Source organism: Notamacropus eugenii, chromosome 3 (assembly GCF_028372415.1).
Source record: "Notamacropus eugenii isolate mMacEug1 chromosome 3, mMacEug1.pri_v2, whole genome shotgun sequence".
NCBI classification, from domain to species: Eukaryota; Metazoa; Chordata; class Mammalia; order Diprotodontia; family Macropodidae; genus Notamacropus; species Notamacropus eugenii.
The window spans coordinates 193945373-193972743 of NC_092874.1; the positions used below are offsets into that span (position 1 = coordinate 193945373).

At 38.2% G+C, this 27371-nt stretch overlaps 1 protein-coding gene across 4 annotated transcripts in view; it reads right to left on the reverse strand.

Moving 5' to 3' along the window:
* ANO2 (anoctamin 2) overlaps positions 1–27371 on the reverse strand; it is a 578869-nt gene that overhangs the window by 413813 nt on the left and 137685 nt on the right. For all 4 annotated transcript variants that reach the window (XM_072653705.1, XM_072653706.1, XM_072653707.1 and 1 more), the window contains one exon: positions 9105–9203. In XM_072653705.1, the coding sequence (XP_072509806.1) occupies positions 9105–9203 (99 nt within the window). The remainder of the gene's footprint in view (positions 1–9104; positions 9204–27371) is intronic.

Consider the following 27371-nt stretch of genomic DNA (forward strand, 5'->3'; position numbering starts at 1 on the left):
ACTGAACCAGTAACATGATCCAAAACGTATGGTCAATAAATGTTTGTGAAAGAAGAGCTGGGAAGGAGGGGAAAATAAGGCAAAAGGGTGACTCCTTTAAGGCTTTCACGTAATATATATATATTTTTATGCTTAAATATCTAACTTCACATGCGCAGGGTCATATTGAGAGACATGGAAATGGTACTTCCTTTACCACAACCTATGTTGGGATTGGGGTGGCACTAATATTGGATGAAGGTACAATACTTTTAAAATGAACTTAAGAATTGATCCTGATAGTAATTATTTGTTCAGTTAACCAATCAGTAAGTATTTGTTGTACTGCTACCTGTACTAAGAGCTATGACAGCTACAGCAGAAATAACACTGTTGTAGAGGGGACAGGACCAGCACCCCCAAAGGTACAGAGGACAACAAAAGACCTGATGGTGTAATGCTGAATATAAGTACAACTAGGCCAGCTAGGTGTCACAGTGGATAGAGTACTGGGTCTGGAGTCAGGAAGACTCATTTTCCTGAGTTCAAATCTGGCCTCAGACACTTACTAGCTGTATGACTCTGGGCAAGTCACGCTTAGGTTTGCCTCAGTTTCCCCCATCTGTCAAATGAGTTGGAGAAGGAAATGGAAAACCACTCCAGCATCTTTGCCAAGAACACTCCAAATGGGGTCATGGAGAAGTAGAAATAACTGAACAGCAACAGTATAATAGGAACTCGTAGAAGTGAGCAGATGGAAGCAGTAAGGAAGACCAAATGAAAAGTGTGGTTTTGAACCAGGCCTTTAAGGATGGATAGGCAGAATGAGACATCTATTTTTGGACACTTCTATGTGGGAATTTTTGTTGCTTGTCTATGAATAATTGCTACAAGGATTTTGTTTTATTTGGGGGAGCGGGCACAAAGAGAAAATTAATACTTCTCAATGAAAAAAAATTATTATTTTTTAAAAGTATTATATGGTCAAGTAGAAAGGAACACTGTTTTCTACCTGACATGGATCGAGGGAAGTGAAAGCTTCTGAAAGTGTTTTCTTTCCCTGAAGAGGAGACTTAGGGAATAAACAAATTTACACCTCTGAGGAAGATGATTTCTAAGTCCTCTTCTTGTTGTAAATTCCCTAATCCTATGAACTCAGTTCTAATGTTCATATCTACATACTTAAGATTAAACATCTAAATGCAGTATGAATCTCAAGAACTCATTTCTTTCCAAAGTTCAGGAATACAGAAAAAGTCCTACAATGCTGTCTTGTTTTAAAACAAAACATCTACCAGATCACAAAAAGCTAGAGGGTTACCCATAGATATAAGCAGCATTTTCTAGTTTGATCCACAAATAGGATATTACTACAGTTAGGAAAGGCTGGTAGATAATGTGTAGAACAGGTGAAATGCTATACAAGCATTTACAGCAGTCTAGAGGTGGCTTTTTCATGGGGAATTTAGCTGAAGAGAAAAAAAGACCAGAAATATTAGTCTGGCAGACTGTTGTTTCCAAGGTCAGAATCAGAAGAAAAATCAGCATTCTTGTGAATTGAGGTTCTGTTTATACTTTTTGTTTTACTTGGAGCTGTTCATGAGAATTCTTTATCTGATGGTCCCAGCTCTGCTACCCAAAATTCTTCTTGATAAACCTGGGATGCATTATGTATAAAATTCAGATCTGCTTAGGAAAATGCTATTTTGTGTCCATTAACTGATGGATTTAACCAAGGCAAGAGCTGTTACTCAAACTAGTGATTATTCTCAGGAATAAAAATGCAAGCAAATAAAACATGAATTTACTAAGCAGCTCTTTTCTACTTTTGATTACTACTTTTTATCTCTAGTACGTGTGTGTGTGTGTGTGTGTGTGTGTGTATGTGTGTTAGGAGATTCTATCCCCTCCACACATTCAACAAGCATTTCCCAGTCCCTTTCTCTGAGCATATCCAAGAAAACATTTTGGAAGGAGCTCATTGAGAACATCGCATACCTTACATGGTGCACCAAGATTTCAATTTTTACATTGTGAGGTCTAATGCTAGTCAACAAGCATGAGCAGTTAAAATGTAGCTGTTGTTCAGTCGTTCAGTCAGGTTCAATTCTTTGTGACCCTGTGGACCATACTGTCCATGGGATTTTTTTGGCAAAGACAATGGCGTGGTTTACCATTTTCTTCTCCAGTGGATTAAGACAAACAGAGGTTAAGTGATGTGCTCAGGGTCCCACAGCAAGTGTTTGTAGCTGATTCTGAATTCAGGTCTTTCTCATGCCGTGCTCTATGTTCTATCCACTGTGCCACCTGGCTTATACAGAATAAGTCATCAGTCATCAAGGATAAAGCCAGAATTAGAACTTGCTTGCCCTTGCTATCGACTTTGGGTTCCCTGATCCTTGATTCTTCTCCACTGAACTAGACGCCCACAAGTCACAGAATCAAAAAATGTCAACACTGATATGCACCTTAGATAATATCTAGTCCTCCAATCCTGCCTTCCCAAGTTTCTATGGCTTGAGTCACTTTTCCCACCAGGCACCATGATTACTCTGAAGCAGATCTCTCCCATGAAGCCTTGCAGTTATGTTTATAGACCCCATGGTCTCTGTAAAGGAGATCCCTGAACAAACATTTCTAGGGCCATCTGTTCTTAGCCTCTCTGCTAATTTCTAGGACATGGACCTGGTTCTGTGTAGATTTAAAGGGCCAGGACTACTTTTCTATCATGGATTCAGATGTACACTTTGGAAGAGAATAACTTAGAAAGAAAGAATAGCCAAAAACTGTCCTTTCTTCTACTCTACCCTTTGGGGAAGCTACAACCCCCACCCCCTCACCTAGTATAAAAAAGGCAACATTAGATGGTTTGCACATAGTTTAAAAAAAAACAAACCTAATTCCTGACTATGTAGAAAGAAAAAGTCTGTATAAAAGGTCCAAAGAATAGTATGTTTAGCTTAAAAAAATGCAATTTTATTACATACTTCCCCTGGAAATTCTTAAACAAATATTCCCTGTCAATTAGCATTTATCAGCATGAATAAATTAAAGTTAAGGACATTTATAATCACAAGTAGCCTCCGCATTGTTCATACTCGGCTAAATTGTCCGTTGTTGTTTCAGTAGCGTCTGACTCTTTGTGACTCTTTTTGGAGTTCTCTCAGTAAAGACAGTGGAGTGGTTTGCCATTTCCTTCTCCAAGCTCCAAAGATGAAGAGACTGAAGCAAACATAGCTAACTGAATAACTTATTTCCTAGATAATTCAGCAACAAATATAGGGTACCAGGTGGCACAAAGGGAAATTTTTTTCAGAGCTCTTGACAAATGATGACAAATTTTCAGTTTAGTCAAGTCTGGACTTTATTGCAGGTATTACTTAAGTTTGTAAATAAATTCACTTAGAAAAGAATTCCCAGCAGAGGGCAAAACTAACTGTCCCCTCTTCATTTCTTTTTATTGCCTCTATGTTCCCATCTTCTCTGTCATAATAGTTCTCATTTTCATAGCATTCTCTCATTGTGGAAGAGTCTGGGAGGTATTATTATCCAGAATTTCCAGATGAAGTAACTAAAGCTCAAAAAGAGTCTTGGAATCTTTTGATACCAAGTTAAGTCCCCTTTTCACTAAACCACACTCCCCCGCCCCAGGGCACAGAGAAGAATGTGCCCAGACAAAGCCCATAAAAATAGATACCAAGGGAAGAGAGAGTCTCACATGAGAGGGGAAAAATGGAAAAGAAAAGGGTGAAGATGAGAGTAGTTTTAGACACATTCACCTTGAGGGCATCCCATGTGGATATGTTCAGGAAATTACCAGAATCTTAAAATGTAGAAAGAGCAAAGACAACAAGAAGCAAAACGAGACTTCTGGATGTGACCACTGATCTCCTGCAATAAAAGAGTCTGAGGAAAATGGAAAAACAAGGATCACAAATGGAGGGGGTCGGGAAGAGGGTCAGTGAGGAGACAATGGAAGCAGGGATACATCATCAAGAAGTGCAGTCATGGGAGAGTTGGAAACAACATGTGCTAGAGAGAGAAAGGTGGTATTTCTTTGGTCATTTACTCATTCAACAGACCTTTACAGAAAGCTTACTATGTGCTAAGTGTTAAAGAAGGCACAAAGTTAATGACAAGTAATGATAATTCCGTTTTCAAGGAGCTGAAAAACAGAAGGCAGATAAAAGCAATATTATGGGAAGCAGAACTGGCAGGTGTTGGTAACTGATTGGATGAGGAAAGATCCAAGATGGTTACAAACCAGGGTGACTGGAAGAGTAATGGCACCGTGATCAGAAATGGGGAGGAGCTGGTTTTAGGAGGGAAATGGTAAGTTTAGTTTTAGACACTTTGACCTTGAGAGGCTGATAGGGCACCCATGTGGATGTGTCCAGGAAATTACTAGAAACCCAAGTCTTGAGTTCAGGAGAGAGATCAGGACCAGGGCCGGTGACTTGGAATCAGGCACGGGGTGACTGTAGAAATAATGAGGCTGTCAATAGAGAAGTAGGTAGAGAGGGGAGAAAGAAGGGCAGAAAAAAATAGCCCTAGTGAAAAGCCCTTCCCCAGAGAGGAGAATGAAACAGAGATGATGCTAAAGTCCAAAAGGTGGGACTCTTTGGAACAAAGGCAGCAGGAAGACCTCACCCAACCTCTCCCAACAAGCTTCACATTAACTTGGGAGCAATGGACTCCCCAAGCTAGTGGCAGGGTCTTCCTGCCTTCTTCCTGCACACAGTTCCTGAATGTCCCTCACAAAATGCTGGCTCCTCTGTTGTTATTTTCAGAAAATAATCACTTCCTTCCAACTTTCTCCCTCCTGGTTAATTTCTGTGTTTCACTCTGGACAAGTTATTTCAGATTTGTCAAGGTCTGTGATCGCCATTTTGTGATTTCCTTTCCATGTCTCAGTTTCTCTAGGAAGCAGTTAAGGTCCCAACCTCTATCACCCTGTATAATGTCCTAATTCCTCCTCCATCCCCCACCCTGATCTTACCACCTATGTTCTGGCATTCATTTCATCTCTGGACATGATGAACTTGTTCATTCCTTAACTGTGATTATTAAAGACAATGTGGATGCTCCTGGCACCAAGAACAGTCTCTGAAAGAAACATCCAGATTCTCCTCCCCTCTCTCTCTGACAGGTCTGTTTCCCTGCCTACCTGGGGCTCTAGTGAGAGGGTAGATATATTTGATTCAAAGAAAAAAAGCTACTATGTAGAACTACAAGTTTCCCCTTGTTTATACTGCCCCTGCTAGGAAAATCCCAAATTATGAAATTCTAAAACTAATGAGATACAGAGATAGAGACAGAGAAGGGACTAGAGAGAGAATTTCTATAAGCATGTCCTTTGAAGTGGATGAGCCTACCAGAGCACTTCTTTACTGATGTATGACTCTAACGCAGAGTCATGGAGGAAAATTCCTCCTTGCTTATTTGTCTAAACCCCTCTCTTCTGGAGCCTCCTGGTTTAAGAGCGATTATCAATAGTAACCGTTGCTATTTCCCTCCCAGCCAGATGTCTTTCTTTTCTTTGTCTCATTAAAGGAGCCATGCCCTGGCTACTTCTTAAACAGGCCTATTCAGTCAATGGGTGTTCCCTCACCCTAAGTGAGTACCTGCATAGACCTTGGCCTAAAGGGGAACCATTGCATCCTGGGCCATCTCCAGTCATCCTGATGAATATCTGGTCACTGCATTCAGATGGCTCTGGAGAGAAGTGAGGCTGGTGACCTGCACAGCCCTCCCTCACTAAAACAAAGTCAAGTGCAAGTCACGTCATCATCTCTCTGATGGTATGGTCTTCTTCAGCAACAAAGGACGAACACACAAACCCCTTTGACCCCTTGTTCACAAGAGACTCCTAGCATTGATCGAGGATACATAAGTCTATGAAAATAAGACTTGATAACATTATGCCACATAGAGAGCTAGAGACAGGTCAGTATACATTGCTCTAGAGGGAACCACATGGACTAAGAAATCAGTACCAGATGGATCTAGAAAAAGAGAGATTGAACCTTGAAAGGCCTGAGATAGGAGAGATGGAGCTTTGATAAGAGGGTAAAGGTTCTATAGATCACTTGAAGACGGGATAGAAAATTGGAGCTCCTATGGGAGAAGGAAGGATTAGGGTTTATAGCCTTAGGGCACCTTTTTCAATCTGGGTGAGGCAGAGAATTTTCTTTTTTCTCTTTATATCCCTAGCACTTACCACAAGGACCCAAAGGGGAAGAAGGTTTTCTACTACCAGGAACTACATGCACAGAGAAACAACTTGTATATACTCCTTTTTTTGCTGATATTGTAAATGATATGGACTGTGTAAGTCCCAAGGAAAGGTGGGACCTACTAGAGAGGAGAGGAAAGTTCTAACGATCCAGAGGCTCGTTCTATATTTTTTTGTTGTTGGGTTACATAAAAACTTGTCCCATACTTAATGTCTTCTTAGCCTGAATATTTTCTGGGGAATTCAGAATACTATGGGAAAGAAACAAAATGAGCCAGATGCTGAATTTTTAGGATTTCCCTGGGTGGAGATGTAGGCTAGAAAGATTTTGTGGGAGACATAAGCCAGATACCAACATTGTCACATTGTCAGGGATCTTTGGATGGAGGCATATACCACAGTGACCATGTTATCACAGACCATAGTCAAGCTATACCTAGGTCCATAACTAAACAGGGCTCAGAAAAAAAAACAACCAGGTTTAATAAATAATTTAACCACATCTATGCACACAATCTCAAGAGTCAAGTCATAAACTCATCCATTTCTAAGGATCTTTGGGCCCAACCCTAAGCACTTCTGGATCATTCTATGTGTCCTGCGATTAAACTCAGACACACACACACACACACAGACACACACACACACACACACATATAATCTTGCATAATCCAGGAGTAAGCTTCTTGTGAACATGGACTATCATGGTTTGTTTTTTCTTCTTTTTTCTCTTCATATCCCTTGCATTTAGCACAGAGCTTAGTACACAGTAAGCAATTTTTTTTTATTCATTCATTGAGGAAACCATCTTTGAATTAGTTTACCTATCTCAGTTTCTTCACACCAAGTACATAGCATTCAAATACATAATTTGTAATAACCAAGTTAGAATGGCAAAGAGTGCATATATGGGGCATGGAAGACGGAGTAGGATTTGGTTGGGAAAATAGAAAACAAAAACAAGTGAGAAAAACAGCAAGACATGACAATCCAATAAACATGCTAATCATCCTAAGTGACTTGATTACAGACTATGGAATAGTGTAAACAAGACCTAACCTATAAATTATAAACTCTAGCATTCCTGGTACAATGAACATTTCATTACAGACTCATATCTAATCAAAGCATATCTAAGCATATAAATTATTCTGGCAGGAAAACCATTTGGGGATACAAAGGGATTGAGAAAGGGAGGAATGTGGAAGTAGCAGAGGTAATGAGGGAATAAAGAAAAGAAGCAGGGAGGGAAGGAAAAGGGAAGTAAGAAAAGAGTAGGCAAAGAATGGGAAAAAGAGAGGGAAAAGAAGAAGATACTGTTGGTGACAGGGGAGAACTCGTAAAGGTAGGCAACACTTTGCTGAGTATATGCACACACACGCGAGCATACACACACACACATACACACACACACACACACACACACATCTACTCAAAGGATCATCCTGAGAGACCAGGGTCATTGCTGAAGGCAGGGATTTGCTCACCTTCTTTTGGAGGAGAGGCCAGCAAACAGAAAAAAGAATAGAAAAGAAAAAAAAAGTGAGTGACCAAAAGAAAATCAGACATTGACATAAACCAAGGAGCATAAAGGGAAAGATATGAGCAAAACAAAATGAATATCCAATATAAATTGTAGAAGGCCCTCTATGGGAGCAAAATGACCAAAGAAATCTTAGTCGAGGGGAAGCAGAGAGGGAAGCCAGTTTGAGAATAAATATTCCAATGGTAGAGTGACTAGTAGTCAATTAAAAGGCATTAGAGAGAGGAATGCTCCAAGCAACGAAATACACTAAGTTTGTAATTAAAAGGTTAATTTTTGACAGATATACCCTCACATAATCTTTCCCCTTCCCCCAAAAAATGACACTTCAAGGATATATTTAGTTAATATCATCTATTTATGTATTCATTCAATAGTGATTATTCATGTCTCAGTCTTCTCTATATTTTGGCAGAGTATAGCATTGTCTGTTTTGAATAGTTACTACCTAAGGGCAGGAATCTGTGTCTTTCTAATTTTCTTTGCAAAGCACCTACTACCATGGTATCATGCACAAGGAAAGCATGCTTCTTGGTGATGGTGATGGTGCAAATAATAACAACCTCAGTGGTGATGGTGAGGATAGCAGTGGAGACCGTTATGACAGAGATGTGGGTGAGCACAGTGATGGTGGTGACAAGGCTGAAATTCAGAGTAGCATGATTATGATTACGGCAGTGTTCCTTGTTGTGATGCTGAAGATGATGATGATGGAAGGAGGAATAGGACCGGTGGTTTCATTAGTAAAGGGAACTCTGCCCAAATAAGATGTCCTCTTCCTATGGTAAAACTCCTTGAAAGCTACTGACAGATCCTCACACTCAATAATATTAATTAACATATTGGTTACCCTCTAGACAAATCTACTCTCAGTATTTGGTGGCCCTTGTGATTGAAAATGATACGGATAATGGGGATCTATGTTAGGAAGTCAAAGAGAACAGCAGCATGTGCTGTCCTCATTCCAGTGTCCAGATTCCCAGAGAAGCAGCTAGCAGTGAGGAAGGCCCAAAGAGGAAGGGGGAGGGACAGTTCAATGTTTTTGGCTTCATCACAAGCATAGTCCAAGCAGTGCTTCTTCTTGCCCTCAGGTGAGAGCCCAGTATGGTGACAAAGGACTCAAAGTCGTTCCTTGCCCCTAGTTTCTGGTGTACCAACCAACAGGTATCTGGGAAGACGACTCTGCCCATACTCCCCAGTCAGGGCCACAAACTCCATGTCCCCAGAGCCATGAGTATGAGTTTAATTTCACAAAGCCCACATTCCACCTGCCTCATTTGACACACCCCAACCCTCTCCCTTCTCCAGCCCCCTAGCCTTCTCAGCCTAGAAGCCAGGCACACTTACTTTTTTGGTGGGGACTTTGATCTTCAGGAATTCAGCCTCTCGGGTCAGCACCTGCCATGGGGCGTGTATCCGGACAAAGCTGGACCCCTGGTTCTTGTTCTGTAATGCACAGGAGGCAAAACAACAATGTGAACATGAACAGATGCTTAAGCTTAAAATCCCAGCCTTCCATTTCAGAAGCCTAGAACTAAAACTTGGATATAGTTCAGTAAGGGAAAAAATCCAATGGTCTGGGAACCAGGAGACTCTCTTCTCGTCCTGCAAATAACTAGCTGGGAAACCATAGGCCAGTCAATTCACATTTGTGAATCTCACTTTCCTCAACAGTAAAAGGAAGGCATTGGATCAGATTATTTTTCTAAAGTTTCTAACAAGCACTAATATTCTAGTCACAAGATTTAGAGCCAGAAGGGATCCCAGATATGATTCAGCACAATCATTTTGCAGATTAAGAAAGAGAAACTGAAAGACATTAAAAAAAGTAGTTTAGGATCACACAAGCAAGTAAGTGCATGTAAAAGACAAAAGTCAGGATTTGAACCACCGTGAAAAGAAGGGATATCAAAGGTCATCCTGTGTAACCTGTACCTGAAGAGAAATCCCCTTTACTCCACCACATGAAAATTTCCATAGATTGAGATGTCATCCACTATCTCCCAAGGTAACTCACTCCATCTCATGAGAAACTAAGGGTGAAAATGAGCCAAATAAAAAGATTCATTTAGAAATCCCCCTGCCTTCCTCCAAAATTGACTCAAGTCCACGGAAACCCAGGGATTCTCTTCTGGGTCATAGGGCTACATAACAAAGGATATTTTTATTCCCTCTCTGTCAAAATGGACTTAATTTGATTGAAACAAAAAAATGCATATAAACCTGTAACCGTGATTTCATCACGGGAACCACTTTTGCACCAAAGTATATTATAACCCCTTTACACCTTAGTGGATGTAAGTAACCATGCCCAACAAAAGCATCACCTGGTGTCACATCCTTCAGTGATAACTTATTTAGGCATTATCAGATAATAGACATAGGTTCCATACCCTGGTTCCTACTCAGAGTTGTACTTGCCAGAGCATAGATCCAAAGCACAGAGCCTCTGAGAACTTCTACATCATGATGAGATCACAAAGTAAAACTTTTTGAAGTAATGAAATAAGTCTGAAGTTCATCTGTTATGAACAGGTCTTCAACAATGGCCAGCTTTATTCATTCAAAAGCTTCCCCATGAATCATTGCAACATACAACTACAAGAGCTCAAAAGGTTAAAAAGAAAAAAGAAAAAACCATGGCTTACACAACTCAAAAAAAAAAAAAAATTCACCGTAACACAGCAAGCCCTGTCCTTCTTTCCCTTTACTCTCACCCTGTCTTTACCTAATACAAATCCTTTAACAAGCAATCGTGTATTTTTAATAAGGCTACTTTAGTATTAGACCAGACGGTATGTAATCCAATTCAATCCAACAAGCATTTATTAAGTGCCTACTATGTATAAGGCAAAGTGAGAACTAGAGATAAAAAGACAAAAAATGAAAAACAGCCCCTACCCTCAAGGGGCTTATAATCTTTCTTTTTTATGGCGGAGGCAAGGGAGGGAGAGCAGGATGAAAAGGGAAAAACAACATATAAGTAACATGCGAATTACATTTGGGGGTGTTAAGGCAGTATGAGAAAAAAAATTGCTTCCTTCATTTTAGGGATATGGTTAGTGAATCTTTCAGAGCTATAGCCCTATAATCGATACCAGAAGACTCTAGCACAGGAAAGTTCTAGTGGTTCAGCTGTTGTCTAGTCATAAAAGAGGAATATATTTGAAATTGATCACCATGTGTGACACAAGTCCATTCATCTAAATTAAATCTAAAGAACCCACCCAGGTCCAGTTGCGTAGTTTCTAACAAAGAAGAGAGATAACAGCTTTTAGTAATAACATTTCAGAAGCCCCAACTCCCTTGGTAGAACAGCATTTGAAAGGCTCTTATTGACTCATTCCCTCCAACAATATGCCTCAGGTAAAATGCAGCATCCTTTCAGTCTAAACTTGATGCTGAGCTTGACGAAGCACAATAGTGAAAACTCACATCAAGTTCCAACACATAACTTCTAGTTCACCTGAGGTAAATGAAGATCTATCTTGCAAAACCACCATGTCTAGCAATCTTTGTGCTGCAAATAAGACACATAGCTGTAATTCTTGTGAAATTATGCTAGAAAAAAAGCTGCATGTAGTAGAGACCCATGATTTTGTAAGCAATAACAAAAGAATTGCAATTACAAAATTACCAAAAAAAAATACAATTACAAAAATATTTCTTTAATGGATTTAAGAGTAGTTCAAGCCAGTTTCAAAGGAAGACTACAATAATTAAGAAATTGTTCCCTTGAAATGATACTGTAAAACCAATGAGTAGTCTGACCTGTGCCTTCCTTGTCACCTCCTAGAGGTAAAAATAATTGCTTTTGGCAGGTCATACATAGTAATTTAGCACGAATTACATTCCTTACAATCTTTTGAATAGCAGAATCATTTCCAGGCCACCAAATGGAAGCTCCAACCGATAATTTCATGTGAACAATTACCAGATTTGCACATGTAATTAGCCAAAATAACATGAGATTAACATCTGGAATAACGCAGCTTCCCTTTAGAAGGCATCTTTCACTAGTAGATAACTCATGTTGATGGCCTTTCCACATCCTGTTCAAGGTGGAGATCTATGATCTCACTAAGTTAGTGAAGTGATGTGGTGGGCCTAAAGGGAGCAAAAAGATCTAATTTAAGAATTTCCAACAGAAGTAGAACAAAAACTGGGACCTGAAGTAGCAGATGACTTATGGTATTCAATATCCAACATTACTCTTCCAGGTCCTACGGGTTGCATGGGAGACTCATACTGCCTACATGCTGACATAATTAACTTTAGATTTATACTTAGAAAAGAATCCCACAAGAGGTATGACTGTGAGAATTTTGTATATCCAAGGAAATGATGAGGAGTTCTTTGTAATTTTGTCCATACCTCTATTTTATTGGTACCATTGTGCTTGAGAGATATTGCTTTAAATGTTGCTTCAGGGTCATCCAGCATTTTGCAACTGAGAATAGCTCCTTAGGTGAATCATAAACAGTTATGATAGAGGGCAGTTTCATTTCAGGAGTCATCCTTTCCCTGCTCTACATCCAATCAACAAAATGCAGTTCAATCCTTTTGTAACTTCTGGCACAGCAGGAAATACTAGAGCAATTTTTACCATCCCACATTGTGTCTTGCCCACTTTCCAAGGAGTTGAAACATAAATGGCCGCCCCATATATATCTGCAAGGATAATGAGGTTCCTGTGGTTGGGGGCACCACAATGTTCAAAAAATTGGGAAGAGAATCCAGGTTTACAGAAAGAAATGTCTTCTATGTCAATTGTGTGTGATATGGAAAAGTAAGGGCATAATAGTCCATGTGGGCATTCACCATAGAAAGGTGGTTCTTGCTCAGCTAAAAATGGGGAAATATCACGCAAATTTTTTTTTTAATATAAAGCCAAACCTCAACAATTTGAAAAGAAAAAACCACTGAGAAGATATAAGAAGATGTTCTAGGGCAAGAAGCAAGGGCTGGCAATAATCCAAGAATACAAAAGAGCACATCACAAAAAAGTGGCAGAGTCAAGTACAGTAAAGGTCAGAATGAGTTAACAATAAAATACTAATACATGTTGCTGTTGTTTTTAATTATACTAAAAAGAGCAGATCCAAAAAGGGAGAGGACTTAGTTTAGAGTATGTAGGATGATGACAATGAGTATAGAATGAAGGCAAAATTGCCCACTTGAGTTCAACGAATCAACCTCATCAGTAAAAGATGTGAGGTGTGACCAGAAATTTGTCTGAAAAAGTTTTATAAGTTTTACTGAAATGAAAGCTCAATATTATTCAACAGTGAGATACAGAAGTCAAAAATATGGTGACCGTAAGCTGCTTTAAAAGATGCATAACATCCAGGGTCAGGGAAGTGAAAATCCCACTACATGCTGCCATGAGTGAAATGTTCTGGGCACTTCATATTACTGAGGGCATTGATAAATTAAAGAGAAACCAGAGATGTCAATCAGAATGGTGAAGGTCCAAGATTATACTATATGAGGGGCAACTGAAGGAACTGGGCATGTCTAACCTGAGGAAAAGAAGACTTGGGGGAACCTAACCCAGTGTCTTCAAGTATTTCGAGAACTATCAAGCAGAAGTTTAGTCCCATAGGGTAGAATTAAGAACAATAAAGAAAAGTTCCAAAAAAGGCAAATCTAAACTTGACATCAAGAAAAATTTCCTCAAAACCACCCCAAAGTGGAGTGGACTATCTCAATAGTCAGTTGGTTCTCCCTCATTGTAAAGACTAAAAGAATGAATAAGCATTTGTTAAGCACAAACTAGACTATAAGTACTAGAGATACAAATGCAAAAGCAAAGTAGTTCCTGTCCTCAAAAAAATCTTTTTGTTTTGTTTTGTTTTGTTTTAAATTAATGGAATACAGGGAAGGGAGTTTTTGGTCTAAATATCCATTGGAGTGGTGAACGTAACAGTAGGACACTCAGCCGCCAGACCCTTTTCCAGTAGCAATGTTAATAATGATCTGATTACTGTTCCCAGAGGAAGGGAAAGAAGAAGGAAGGGGACTTTAGAGGGTGGCAGCAGGACAGATGATAAAATGGCCAGGTAAGCCTTGCATTCCTGGTAGACGGCTGGATGGCGTGTGAAGTAGGTGTGGGGCCAGTTAGATATGGTTCTTTAGGTGAGTTTTCATTCACTTCTCCACCAATTAGGACAGTTCAGGTTTAGAGTGGATGATCTGTTAGTGGATTAACTAGTGGGGAATAGAGGACTGGGGAGATAAGGTCTGGCAGTCCAGGTAGGGAGAAAAAGGGGAAACAGAGCAGGGCATATGGCAAGATGCCTGTGTAAGCTCTGATTTCCGAGTAGATAGCTGAATACAAGATGAAGAATGACTGCCTTCAAACAAAGGCTGAATGAGCATATGGAAATATTGTGTAGGATATTTTTGTTCATGTATCATTTGGGATGGTGGCTTCTGAGGTCCCTTCCAATTCTAAAATTAAGTAGTTTTTTTTATATTTGTCACAACAGAAATATGTTGGCCATTGTACATATAGCAAATGGAGTCAGATGCTAAAGAATACTAACTTTCAAAGATGTTCATGGTGTAATCACCCCCCCACCAGAATCCTGACATCATTTTAATATCAAGCCTAATGAAAAGGGAAATTGAGAGTGGCACTTAGACATCCTTTGTGGGGGGCAAATAACTATCATAAAATATGATCAGTCATGAATAACCTCAAATTCAATACCATATAGCCTCCAGCTAGGATAGTATGGCATCATTTTTTAATTCCTTTCCTTAGTGACTTTGAGAAAGGCCACACACACACACACAGACACACACACACACACACACACACACACACACACACACACAGAAAATTCAGTGCAATTCAACAGTCATTAAGTACCTAGCATTACAAGAGACTTTGTTAAGGTACTGTGGATACAAAAATGACCCATTGCCTGCCCTCATGGAGTTTATAATCTAGTAGGCAGACAAAACAAGTACATAAATGAGCATGATACATGAAAGAATGTAAAATGGACAAAGGAAATATCCAAAGTATTCTACAGATTCTTGAGGGATAAGAACCCTCAGGGGTTTACTTTTGAATCGATTTTATCTCCGTAAACACTGTTCCCACATTTTCTGTTTGTCAGTATCTCTAAGAATCTTATCCAATTCTAAAATCCTAATTCCATAATTCCCTCTTGCCTTTCTTAAAATTCTCCTGGAAGCCAGTGTGGTATACCAGGAAAAATATCTGGTTTTGGAATGGGAGGGTCTGGATTCAAATCCTAGCTCTTCCATTATTTAACATCTATGAGCCTCATTTCTTCATTAGTAAAAGGAGATGTATGGATTAAATCAAAAGTCCTTTCTACCTCTAACTCCACGATGCTGTGAATTTCTCCTGTATATATAAAACAAATATTGCTCACACTCAAAGATTAAACTGAACAAAAATTATAAAAATTATAAAAATTCCTACAGCTATTTCCCACTATCTCCAACCAAGTGCAAGATTTTACACGGATCAAATCAGAAAGTCTAACACCTTCTGCACATGACATCAACTTTGATTTACTTGAATATTGCTATGATGTCCCTCCTGAACTTCTCTTCTGCCAATTCTTTCAACTCATCCTCATATGTAATGAATTCAATGCCATTCACTAATCTGGTTTCCCTCCTCTTAATCTCAATTAACTCTCAAACATAAATCATAATGTCCAAAAAAAGTCTGACAAGGGCAGAGTGCAGTGGGATTAACACCTCCCTTTTCCTAGAATCTACGTCCTACCTAATACAGTTTAAGACTATATTAGCTTTTTTGGCTGCCACATCATCCCCTCCCCCTGACTTATATTGAGTTTATAATTCACTAAAATTCTTAGATCTTTTCAGAATAAATGCTCCCTACTGATTCCTCATCCATTTTATACTTACAGAATTGATTTTTGTACCTAAGTGCCAGACTTCACATTTATCCTTGTTAAACTTCTTGTCAAGCCAATGCTGTAGCCTGTCAGTATTCTTTGGACCCTCCCTCCATCTTCCAGCTTAGCTATGCCTTCCAACTTTGTATCAACTGCAAATCTGAGGACTGGACCATCTAGGGTCTTTATCCAAGTCACTGATAAAAATATAAAACAGGACAGGACAAACACATATCTTGTAGCCTTCTTTCATCAGTGGGTAGATGCCCAAGCTTGCAGTACTCCTCTCTGACCTCTCATCCTAAGATCAGAAAATGGAGAAGTAGAGGAAGTGGGATCCCTCACGTTGGCATCAGTCTGAACTAAGGGCATATGAGATGAAAGTATAATCTTCTAGGATTATGAATCCACGCACTTTGTATCTTCTGTAGAAGAAGGAGAAGGATCCTTAAAGTTAGTCTTGATTTTTCCTGGCACAGACTCACGAAAGGGGGAAACAAAAATTCTACAATCTGGAGGCCTTCAGGACCCATACCATCACTAGCATGTGGAGACATTCAAACTCTAGCATAATAGACTTGTAGAATCTTTCTATCTTTGAAGCTTAAAGCTTAAAACTTCACTCAGACTTGTGGGACACAAAAAAGAGAGTGGAAGGAGGATTTGACTGGGAACTGGATGACCTAGATCTGCTGTTCAGCATGTGACCTTGACTATATCAATTAATCTGCCTCAACCTCAATTTCCTCATCTATGAAATGGAGGGGTTACACTAGAGAAGCCTCAGTATTTGTGAACTAACATTTATTAAGTGTTTTAAGGTTTGCAAAGAGCTTTTCATTTGAGCTTTAGGATGGCCCTGTGTAATAATACTGAATTTATTATTATCCCCACTGGATAAAGCTCAGAGTGGTCATATGACCTATTCCCCTGCTTACACAGCTCATTTTGGAGGTGAGATTTCAATCAAGGTCTTTCTGACTCCCAATCTAGCAGTCTATTTACTATCTCAGACTGCCTCTCCATGGTCACTTCTCATTCTAAATACTATGATGCCTTTAACTGACAAAGCCAAAAGTCTTCAAGAGAACTCTGAAGAAATAAACTCAGACTAAAGAAAACTAGACTGTGAACATAAAAGATTTTCAAGAGAAATTTTAAAAAATACTCTGTGATTTGAGCCTAGCTGACATAGATCCTATCACTGTGATGCTTGGGGACTATGGTTTGCAGACTAAATGAAAGTGACATAGACTAAATCTATCTGCAGAAACTTGGGACGGGAAAAATAATCAGTCCAATATAGTTTAAGTAAGGATTTGCTCAGAGGCAGGGGAATGGATTAGGTGGTTGCTGTTAATCCCTTCTGACCTGAGAAGTATGATTTCAGGATGGTTATTATTACCAAGAAAAAGCCTTCCTCTTCCTCACTCAGGGGGCACTTCTTCCAGCAGATGAAGACGAAGCCCAGTTTGAAACAATCTCCCCCTATTCAGCCAAAACATTCCATTCTTCAGTTTCATCCTGTTGCTCCAAGATCTGCCTGTTGAGTTCACCCTTAAACACACCTCTCCCCTCTCTGGCCTTGGGACTGTGGTCCCTCCCCTCAGGCTGCATTCAGCCGTCTGGAAGAGGGGGTGGTCAACAAGAATACTAATTAAATCTGCAGATGATAACAAACTGGGCGGTGTTGCAAACAGCACCAGAGAGGATGGGGAAATAAATGAGAAGGAGCCTTAGGGACTTTCAAAAATATGGGACAGGAAATAACAAAATGAGATTCAATGTGGAAAAATGCAAGCAACTCTATCTGGGGGAAAATAATCAGAAACATAGACACTGAAGGGGAAGGGGAAACTGGAAAAGAGCAGGGTAGAACTAAGGGCAATGATGGAGAGAAAATAGATGGGAGCAACGGGGAGGGCAGTAAGGAATAAGACACAGAGAAGGAAAGACAGAATGACTCAAATGTTTTCTTGAATTCTTATGGTTATCAATCATTAAGGTCCAGTTCAAATCCTACCCCTTCCATGAAGCCTGTCCTGACCAGTCAAACCTGCCTCCCCCTTCTGGGAATTCTTACAGCATTTATTGTCTGGACTATTTATTTGGCATCTAATAGAAACAGTATTGCCTTGTATTGTTGGTATCTTTTTCTGTGCATATGTCTAATCTCTCCAACTAGATTAGGATTTTCTTCAGTTCATGAACTTTGAATTCTTTTTTTAAAAAATACTCTCACAGCACCTAGCATGGTGCAGAATATTTACTGGTTAACTGATTAAGACACTGTATCGGTAGGGCTAGTTCTGGAATGGGAGTAGTGGTATTAACACAAAGCCTGGCACATAGTAGGTGCTTAGTGTTTACTGTTTGATTGCTGTAAGATCCTACCACTATGTTGCCAAAAATGTGGGGAATAGGGGACAAAGGAGAATTAAAAAGGACAGGTTTTATGGGCTAAATAAAAAACTGTCAAATCTCACAAGGACAAACACAGATCCCCAAGTCCAGCCACCCGAGACATTTATAATCCATTCAACTATACAATCTTTTACCCCATAGCACTCCATGTTCTTTTCACAAAATATGACAAGATACTTTATCAACAGCTTTATAAAATGCAGGTAGAAAATGAGGTTAGTCTGAGGCATGATTTGTTTTTGATAGAGTCATGCTGACTTTTTATAATTACTATTTCCCTTTCTTAGATATTCAACAATCACCTCTTTAATGAGTACACTGTCCAACAGATGGTCATGTGCGACTGCAATGGCATGGAAATGGGGTAGACTGAAAATGGACATAAAGATCATCAAGTCATCTGCACAGAAATGATGATTAATCCATCAGGAGATCATGAGGTCACCAAGTGAGACAGACAAAGGAAGAAGAAAAGAGAGCCCAGCACAGATTCTGAGAATAGCCACCCTTAAGGAGTGTGATACGGATCATGAGCTAGCAAAGGAAACTGAGACTTCTACCCGAGAGGCAGTTACAAAAAGAAACAGAAAAGAGTAGTATTATGAAAACCCAGGGAGGAGAGAGTTTCCAGGAGGAGAGGATGCTCAACTGGGTTAAATGTAGCAGATAGGTTTTTAAAAATACTAGGACTGAGAAAAAAAACTATCAGGTTTAGCAATTAAGAATAACTTTGGAGATTACAGTTTCAATTGAGTGATGAGGTAATAAACCACAGTGCAAACAGCTGACAAGTATGAGAGGACCAGAAGTGGAGACAGCAATATGTATGTAGCTATTTTAAGGAATTGGACTGAGAAAGACAGAAAATATGTAGCTTGAGAGGATATTAGAGTCTAGTAAAGTGAGGTGCGTTGTGTGTCCATGTTTAAAGATAAAGGAGATTTGGACATGTTTGTGGGTAGCTGAGAAGAAACAAGAAGGTTAATGATAGGGATGGGGGATTTCTTCTCAGAGTCATGGGAGCTGGCTGGGCCCTTGTGTCCTCTTGGAATGCCAGGGGACTACCTGCCAGCCATCTGTCCATGCCTCTGTTTCCCATCCTCAGGCCTCCAAGGCCTCACTGACAGCCCAACTTCAGTCAGTTCAATCTAGTCTAGACTGCCCAGGCCCTTCAGTATATCCCACAGCCTGGAAGGATAGTCTAAGAAGCAGTCATCTGTGGCCAATGCATTTGACTAGGTGTAGCACAACAACCTGCCAAGTCATCAGAGGGCTGGAGAAGATCCTCTTCCGCAGCAACTGCAGCTGAATCTGGAAACTGCAGGCTTGAAAAGTGTTTCAACCTTCTTATCCTGAAAGTTCCCTTCTCAGCCTTTCCCTCCTTAGAGAAACTATACCTCAATAATACTGGAGAACTGGACCATTTTCATGGCAACTCATGACCCTGTCAATATAGGAAGTACAAGATTTCATGGTCCCTCTGCAAGAAAGTCTTTCCTAGAAGACAACTTTGATTCAAGTAACCCAATAGAGGGTATTGTCAGTGGCCAGATCAGGCTGAGATTTATAGGAAATACCTAGCTCCTCCTTCATTAAGATTATGGCAAAGTTGGCACCTGATGATGCTACTACTAGACCCAGAAGAAGCTATGCTTTGCTCATGGAGCACAGTGCCTTCTTTGATGTGAATACGCTATGCTGGACAGTCCTGTGCCAGTGTCACCCATCTCACAATTGAAAGTGCTCTTGTATCTCTTCTTCTGACTTCTGTGTGAGCACTTGTCTTGTGTGTGTTGATATGACTACATATGAAGAAACTACTGGAACTCAATATTGATGAGAATCCCTACTTATGGTCCTCATGGCTACATTTTATATGAATCACCCATATCACCCCTTGCCCAGCTCTCTCCTCCTGAGAAAAAATTTCCATAAAAGCAGATTATGGGAAAACCAGCCCATCGTGATACTATTAGAGCTAGAAGAAACTAAAGCAGCTCTTTCTGATTGAGAATCCCTATTTTCTATACTAACTGACAGTCAATACATTATATAAAACATGGCTACCTTCCCTTCTTAGGACCTCTCTTCCCAGATTGATGAGAGGACAGTGTAGAGATAAAATAGCCAACTGTTTTCTGGCCAGTGTGGTTGCCTACACAGAGACAGACAGTTCACTTTCCCATACCAGTAACAGCAAAAATTTTAAAACTTGTTTCAAGCCAAAATAAAATATCTCAATGAGACTCCATAGTAATGACTCTACCCATCTTAGAAACACAGAAAAACTCAGCCAGAAACCCATGGACAATAGTAAAAGTGCCAAAAGGAAGAAGTATACAGACACAGGCAGACAAGGTGTGTACCTCCTAGAAACAAGAGACTAATCAGAGACACATACATCACAGTGTGCGAGGAATTTTTCTGATAGACTTAGTCCTTCACAGCAATGCAAGGACCGCAAAAATTCCCAATGGACTCTTGAGACAAAATGCGTTCCACATCCATAGAAAGAACTATGGAATTGGATCACAGAATGAAGCCAACCATTTTCTTTTATGTTATACTATGTTATGTTTTGTTTTGTTTTATGGTTTCTCCCATTCATGTTAATTCTTCTATGCAGCATGACTAAGGTGAAAATGTATTTAATAGGAATGTGTGTGTAGAACCTATAAAAGATTGCTTGCTGTCTCAGGAAAGGAGGGAGGAAGAAGGGGAAGGAAAGGAAAAGAATCTAAGATATATGGAAGTGATTGTAGAAAACAGAAAACAAAATAATTTTTAAAAGCTCACTAAAGAAATTAATTTCTTAAAAATTAGAATTGAGCAAGTAGAAAATAATGACTCCAAGAGATTTCAAGAAAACAATAAACCAAAGTCAAATGGATTAAAAATAGAAGAAAATATGAAGTAACTCAATGAAAAACAATTGACCTGGAAAATAGATGTAAAAGAGATAATTTAAGAATTAGACCACCTGAAAGCCATGATTTAAAAAAGTAACCTGAACATCATATTTCAAGGAACTGTCAGGGAAAACTGCCCCTGTATCTTAGATTCAGACAATAAAATGGAAATTGAAAGAATTCACCAATGACTTCCTGAGATTCCAAAATGAAAATTCCCAGGAATATCATAGCCAAATTCCAGAGTTCTCAGATCAAAGAGAAAATATTACAAGCAGTCAGAAAGAAACAATTTAAATATCATGGAGCCAGGGTCAGGATCACACAAGATTTAGCAGATTCCATGTTAAAGGAACAGAGGACTAGGAATATGATATTACGGAGGACTAAGAAGCTAGGATTACAACCCAGAATAACCTATCTAGCAAGACTTAGTATAATCCTTTAGGGAGAAAAAGGACATCTAATGAAACAGAGGACTTCTAAGCATTCCTGTAGGACTCAAGACAAGCATAAAAAGATAATCAATAGAGAATAATCATAACAGATTCAATAAAGATAAACTGTTCGCACTGTTTGCATTCCTGTATTGGAAAATTTTATATACATATATATAATATATATATATATGTATGAAGGGAGGGAGGGAGAAAAAGAGAGAGAGAAAGAGTGAGAGAGAGAAAGAGAGAGAGAGAGAATACATGTTTAGGTGAGAAAGAAGGATGCACTTAGAGAAGAGGCAAAGGACAATTATTGGACTACTTAAAAATCATGCTAAAAAACTGGGGGGTATAAAATTTTCTTAAATAAGGGAGATGCACAATTAGAGGTTTTCATAGTAGAGAGGAAAATGAGGGGTGTCAGGCAACACCTGAGTGAGGCCTTACTCTCATCAGAATTTGTTCAAAGAAGGAAAAATATATATACAAACTCAATTGGGTATAGAAATTTATCTTACTCCACTGGGAGATAGAAAGGGAAGGGGACAGGAGATATGAGTGGGATAGATGGAATGACAAAAATGAGGTAGATGAGGAGCGACCGAATAAAAAGAGAGATAAAGAGGAAAATGGGATGAGGAAACGCACAGTTAGCGATTATTAACCGTGAATAAAGATGGGATAAATTAACCCATTGAATGCAAACAGAGAGTAGAATATATTAGAAACCAGAATCCAACAATATGTTTTTTAAAAGAGACACACTTGAAACAGAAACACACATGCAGAGTTAAAATAAAGGACTGGAGCAGAATCTAATATGGTTCAGCTGTAGTAAACAAAAAAAGGCAGGTGTAGCAATAGTTATCTCAGACAAAGCAAAAACAAAAATAGATCTAATTAAAACAGATAATTCAGGAAACTACATTTTGCTAAAAGTACCATAGAAAATGAAGTAATAAAAAAAAGTTTACATCAAATTTCTCTGATAAATGTCTCATTTCTCAAACATATAGGGAACTGAGTGAAATTCATAAAAAATTAGACCCATTCCCCAATTGATAAATGGTCAAAGAATATAAATGGAAAGTTTTCAGAAGAAATCAAAACTACTTATAATCACATGAAATAATGTTCTAAATCACTACTGATTAGAGAAAGGCAAATTAAAATAACTCTTAGATACCACCTAATACCTATAAGAAATGACAAATGCTAGAAGGAATAAGAGAAAATAGGTATATTAATGAACTTGATGGAATAATGAACTGGTCCAACCATTCTAAAGAACAATCTGGAGCTACGCCTATAGTGCTAAAAAACTGTGCATACCATGTGACCCAGCAACACCACTGTCACTACTAAGAGATGAAAGAAAAAGGAAAAGGATCACTATGTACAAAAATATTTATAGAAGCTTTTTGAGTTGGCAAAGAATTAGAAATTGAGTGGATGCCCATCAGTTGGGGAATGGCTGAACAAGTTGAGGCATATGACTATGATTGAGAACTATTGTGCTATAAGAAATGGCAAGGGGAGTGATTTCAGAAAAACACTGCAAGACCTATGTGAACTGATGCAAAATTATTAAGAAGAACCATAAGATCATTGTGCACAGTAACAGCAATGTTGGAATGATGATCAAATGTGAAAGACTTGGCTACAATGATCAAGGATAATTCCAAAGGAGTCATGATGAAAAAATTTCTAGTCACCTCCAGAGACCTAACTAAACTCTGAGTGCAAATTGAAGCACAATTTTCTAACTTTATTTTTTTTTGGTTTTTTTTTCATGTTATGCCTAATATGGAAATAGAGTTTGCATTATTTCACATGTATAATTGATTTTATTGCTTTCTCAGTGGATGAGGGAAGGTGAGGGAGGAAAGAATCTAAAACTCAATGTTTTAAAAGAAAAAAATGTTAAAAATAAATAATAATTTTTTAAAAAAATTAATAAAGAATGATTGTAGTTTCAGAGATATTAAAAGATACAACCTAGAGAGAGTATCTCCATAAACAACCTCAAGCAGAGACTCAAAAGATAAAAACACATTTCCCACAAGGACTCCATAAATACCAAGAAATGAAAAAAGATAAAGATAAGATAAAAAAATAGATACTTTGAAGTGAAAATAACAACCTTACCAAAGCAATAAGCCAAACAGAAATCAATGATTGCATGAGACAGGAAGAAATGTTGGAATAAAATCAAAAGATTTTTAAAATAGAAGAAAATGTAATATTATCTAGTATCGAAAACTATTGACCTGGAAAACAGGTCAAGGAGGATCATTTAAAATATATTATACTTCTTAAAAATCATATTTGAAAAAAACTGGACATTATATTTAACAACTAATAAATGAAGACAGCATAGATCTATTAAAAAGAGAGTCCAAAGTGAAGCTGAAAAGAATTCACCAATCAAATCCTGAAAAAACTTCAAGATGAAAAACTCCAGGGATGCCATAGTCAAAGTTCAGAACACATTATAGAAAAATATTACTTCAAGTATCTAGAAAGGATTTCAAGTTCTAAGAAACCACAGTTGGGATCACCTAAGACTATAAGTTATGGTAGACACAGTCTATTATAACTATGGAGAGAACTTGGAATATAGTATTTCAAAATACAAAAATTAGCGGTTTACAACCAAGAATAACTTAACCTGCAAAACTGAATATAATCCTATGTGGATAAAGAGTGGGGGTGATGCAGGGAAATATTAATGGAGTAGAGGACTTTCAAGCATTTATTTTGAAAAGACCATTGCAAACACAATGGTCATGAGAAAACCAGAAAAATAACTTTAGTTGAGCAATTGGAAGGAGCTGCATTGTGATGAGGAGCTAACATTTTTAAGGGGGAAACACCTTCAGAAGTTTAATGTTTTCAAAGAGTATTAAGGGAGTTAAATAAGAAAAAATAGGACACTTGCAGGTGGAATGAACACACATGAGTGCACACACTGTTTGGTATTGAAATATATCGATTCGACAGGGAAACAAGTAAAGGTAGGGAGGGTAAGTTGAGAGAAAAGAGAGTTCCAGGTAGACAATAACTGCAAGCAAAAAAGTCTGAAGGAGAGTAGATAAGAGAAGAAGAAAAAAGCACCACATATTACTATGCCATCTTACCAAATGCTTTTTGTTAATTTTGTTTTGTTAATTCTTTCTTTTATTAAGAAAGAATTTTATATGAATTGATGCAGAGAGAAGTGAGCAGAACCAGAACATCATACACTTTAGCAAAAATACTGATCAGTTGTAAATGAATTATGTTACTATTCTCAGCAAGACAATGGTCTAACACAATTTTGAATGACTCATGATAAAAAATTCTAACCACTTCCAGAAAAAAGAACTAATGGAGTCTGAAGGCAGATTGAAACTTTTTCATTGTATTTTTCTTTTTCTTTCTTTTTCTCTGGTCTGTGTTTTCTTTTGCAACAATCTAATATGGAAATATGTTTTGCATGACTTCACATGTATAATCTAGATCAAACTGCTTGCCTTCTCAAGGAGAAGGGGGAAGAGGGAATAAGAGGATGTGGAACTCAAAATTTTTCAAAGCAAATTTTGAAAATATTTTTTTCTTATATGCAATTGAGAAAAATAAAATAAAATTTTAAAAAGCACCACAAAACTGGAATCTCTGGGGGTGCACCCCAACTGAGGAGTGACTGTAAACAATTTTGGCATGTGAATAGAATAAAATATGATTGGGCCATAAGAAATGGTGAAAAAGATAATTTCAGAGAATCTGGAAGATTATGAACTAAAGAAGGGTGAAGTAAGCAGAACCAAGAGAACAATCTATACAATGAAAGCCACACTATAAAAAATACAACAACCATCACCCTACAACACTTTAAAACTCTGATGAAAGCAGTAGCCAGTAATATCTCCAGAAGACCCATGATGAAACATGCTACCCACTTCCTGGGAGAGAGGTTATCATCTCTCAAGGTTCAGAAAGGTACATATTTTTTTGAATATGGCCATCTTGGAAATTTGTTTCACTTGATCATAATTATTTTTAACAGGGTGTTTTCTTTAATTTCTATTTTCAACTGGGTATGTGGTAAAAAAAAAGGACAGAAGAGTTAATAGTGATGCCAAAAAAAGATGGTCAATGAAACATTTTTAATACACAGATGAGAAGGGCAAGAACTTCAAAAATAAATAAAGATAAGCAATATTGTTTTAAAAGTAATGTATGAAATTTATTGTACACTTCTTTAAAAAGCAACCAGTAAGAAACAGAAACTTGTGGTTTCATATACAATCCTCTTCTGTGTTCTGCATATGTAGAAATATTCATCTTTTTCCAGTATTAAGTTCAGAATAAAAAAGTTAAATTTAAAATATTTTAAAGAAATGTATGAACTATTAGACTGAGAGGGAGAAAAGTGAAGTCCAATCAGAGGTAATGGTCTGAGAAGAGACATTCAGGTGGATGAATAGAAGATCTTGATGCAGGCAATGAATAGATTTGATATAGATTGAGATATAGCAGAGGGAGAGGTGGAATGATAGCAGGTTATTGTCAGATAGTAGGATGTCAGAGTTTCTAAATAAGGAAGTGGGATGTTTGTAGAAAGATTAACATATGACCATTCTTATCTGTGGCTAAGGTGAAGTGAAGAAGTAGGTCACAGGATTTAAGGAGGCTTTAGAATTAGGTTAGAGAGTTTTGAGAGAACAACTATATAGATTATGGAGCAGGAGTTGGGAATGAAAGGAAAATGGTAAGTCAACGGCCAAACTCCTTAAAAAAGGAAGGAGAATGCTTAGACGGTAGGGATACTACAGCTATCATGACTTGAACAGAGGCAGGGGGAGATTTTTGACTGAATGGACTTCAAAGGAGGAAAAGTTGTTGAGTAAAGAAGGCAAAAGAAAAGTCTAGAAGTGACCTGCAATTTCGCTGGCATAGGGACTTCTTTCCTGGGGAGGAAATTCTCTCTACCAATAAGTCTTAGGTAGTTGTCTTGGAGGCACTAAAAAACTAGGTGGCTTAACCAGTGCATCTCAGACATGGGACTTAAACACAAATCTTGAATAAGAGGCCAGTTCTCTATCCAATGACACATGACTTCTGAACAGTTTTTAAACCAACTGCAGACTATCAACAACTATATGAAAACATACTGCAGATCACTAATAAGAGAATTATACATTTAAAAGGCTGAGAAGTTTCAGTTTATAACCTGTAAACTGACAAAAATGGATTAAAATTGGAAAGAGTAAATGTTATTAAGGCAATAGGAAGAGTTACACTTCTGATAGAGTTGGAGACTGACCCATCCACTGAGAAACAATTGGAATTTTGAAACTGTCCATACCCTTTGACCACTTGCCCCACTATTAGACTAGAGAGCTTAAAAAAAGTTGGTCCAATACTAAAATCTTCATAGTAGTACTTCTTGTGGCAGGAAAGAACTAGAAACAAAGTAAGTGTGCACTGATAGGAGAATGGTTAAAAACTTTGCTTGGAGAGGATTTCTCCATCTCTATCCACTGAACTCTTTCAAAGACCATCTCAAGTAGCACCTCCTCCATGAAAACTTTCTCCATTCCTCCTAGTTGGTGCTCTTTCCCAGCTCAAAATGTACTTATCTGTATATTTTCAGTGAAGCACTAAAGGTGTATCGAGTGGAAAAAGTTTAAGAAGCCCTGCTTAAGTCTCCCTCTAATTAAATGTCCTTTTTTTTTTTTGCTATATATTTCAGCTTCTCTTTGCCCTTATCACATTCTACTTTGCATAATATTTATTTGTGCATACTTTGCATCCTTCCTATTAGATTAGAAATTCCTTAAAAGCCAGAGCTACATTTTTATCTTTGGATCTCAATATCTTGCATAGTTGCCCTGGCTAAACTTTTATTGAATTGAATTAAAGAATTTTCCCATAAGAAGACATAGC